This window comes from Dryobates pubescens, chromosome 23 (genome assembly GCF_014839835.1).
Source record: "Dryobates pubescens isolate bDryPub1 chromosome 23, bDryPub1.pri, whole genome shotgun sequence".
Lineage (NCBI taxonomy): Eukaryota > Metazoa > Chordata > Aves > Piciformes > Picidae > Dryobates > Dryobates pubescens.
This window is the reverse complement of record NC_071634.1, coordinates 14,301,882-14,303,674: the sequence shown is the minus strand read 5'-3', so window position 1 is coordinate 14,303,674 and position 1,793 is coordinate 14,301,882. Positions and strand designations below refer to the sequence as shown.

The window sequence follows — 1,793 nt, the reverse complement described above, 5'->3', positions numbered from 1 at the left end:
TTTGGCTGTACTAGTGGGGTTCTCTTTCTTAGAAGTAAAGCATATGACCAGAGGAGGTTTGGGTTGGACATGATGAACAATTTCTTCACCAAATGGGTTCTCAATGGAGAACCCATTGAACATTGCTGAACCAAATGGGTTCAGCAATGGAGTCCCCATCCCTGGAGGAGTTTAAAAGCCATGTAGAAGTGGTGCTGAGGGTCATGGTTTAGTGGTGACCTAAGCAGTGCTGGCTTAATGGTTGGACTGATGATCTTAAAGGTCTCTTCCAACCTAAATGATTCTATGACCCTATGAAGAATCACAGAACAGGTTGGAATGGACCTTGAAAGATCATTTGACCCAAGCTTTTGTGGGAAAGGGAGCCTAGATGATACAAGGTAGGTAGGGAGAGGACTGGGGACATCCCTGCTTTTCTGTTTGGTGTTGCTTTCTCGCAGCCCCCTTTAGCAGGGAGCTGGATTGTGTCTGGATTGCAGCTACGGATTTCAGTGGGTTTGGCACATCAACAGGGCTGGAGAAATGGCCTCAAACATGCAGACCTCTTCAGCTGCTGCTTCCTGCTTGTAGGTCTGGAGTTGTCTCACTGCATGGGGGCTAACTCGCTGGGCCCTGCTGTGTCCTGGAGGTCTGGAGGGCCCTGCAAGATGAAGAGGGTCCGGACGGTCTTCAAACCAGAGCAGCTGGAGCGGCTGGAGCAGGAGTTCCTCAAGCAGCAGTACATGGTGGGCACAGAGCGAGTAGACCTGGCTGCAACTCTGCATCTCACAGAGACTCAGGTGAGAAATGAGAGTGCTGGGGATGGTGGTGTAGATCCTGGGCCTGGCTTTGGTCTGTGGTAATTCCCTGGCCATGAAGTTCAGTGGTAGAAGGAGATGGTGAAAGCGACCCTGGCATGGGGGAGCTTCCTGCTGCAAGGTGACATTGAATCCACACGCCTGGAGGGATGAGAGATGGGTCTGGAACAGGCTGCCCAGGGAAGTGGCTGAATCACCATCCCTGGAGATATTTAAAAGCTCTGTAGATATGGTGTTCAGGGACATGATTTAGTAATGGACTTGGCAGCTAATGGTTGGACTCAGTAATCTTAAAGGTCTTTCGTGATCTAAACAGGGGCAGGAGAGTGTCTTGTCAGGCCCTTTGTCAGCCATAGTCCTGGGGATTAATTCAGTGGTGAGGTGCTTCCTTCACTGCTCCAGCCAGATCCTCTGTGCAGCTGCATTCCCCTCTCCCCATGTCCTTCCTCCCAGCACCACTCTGCCCACCATATTGTCACCCCCAGATTACAGTGCCCTGGGCAGAGAAGGGCCATGTTCCCCTCTTTAAGGGACTCTGCTTTTTAGGGACTTGGAAGCAGTTAACAACAGCCCTATTGGAAAGGGACTCCTGGGGACCTTGGACTAAGCTGTGTTACCATTTTCCTTCCAGGTGAAGGTCTGGTTCCAGAACAGGAGGATCAAATGGAGGAAGCAGAGCATGGAGCAGAAAGCAGCAAAGCTGTCACAGTTTGGGGTGATACAGCCTGCCACTGCGGACTCCACAGACATCAAGGACCATGAGGAGGACACTGTGGATGTTGAGCTTTGAAAAGCTGATGGGATTCAGCTGCCACTGTTTCCTGAGCCATGGAGATAAGGGTTGCAGGCACATCTGTGCTTCTTTGGTCCAAGCGAGACATTGCACTCTCATTCTGAGAGTCAGAGCTACAGGACAAACTGCAGCTGGCTGGGAAGAGCCCCCAGATGTTGACTGGTAGCCATGAGCCCTAATTCCTGGGGCTTCAGCACCAGGCC

At 51.5% G+C, this 1,793-nt stretch overlaps 1 protein-coding gene across 1 annotated transcript; it reads left to right on the top strand.

Annotated features, from left to right (window-relative positions):
- The first annotated feature begins 578 nt into the window (after window positions 1–578).
- LOC104308595 (homeobox protein not2) lies at window positions 579–1,587 on the top strand. The gene is made up of 2 exons (XM_009909802.2): window positions 579–779; window positions 1,429–1,587. Exons 1-2 carry the CDS (start codon window positions 591–593, stop codon window positions 1,585–1,587), a joined length of 348 nt encoding a protein of 115 aa, XP_009908104.2. The 5' UTR covers window positions 579–590.
- Window positions 1,588–1,793: the final 206 nt, after the last annotated feature.

Excerpts from the sequence above, each read along its gene's own strand:
- LOC104308595 (XM_009909802.2), top strand. The coding sequence starts at position 591 with ATGGGGGCTAACTCGCTGGGCCCTGCTGTGTCCTGGAGGTCTGGAGGG. Across the intron at positions 780-1,428 it reads TGCATCTCACAGAGACTCAG|GTGAAGGTCTGGTTCCAGAA; the intron begins GTGAGAAATGAG and ends TTTTCCTTCCAG.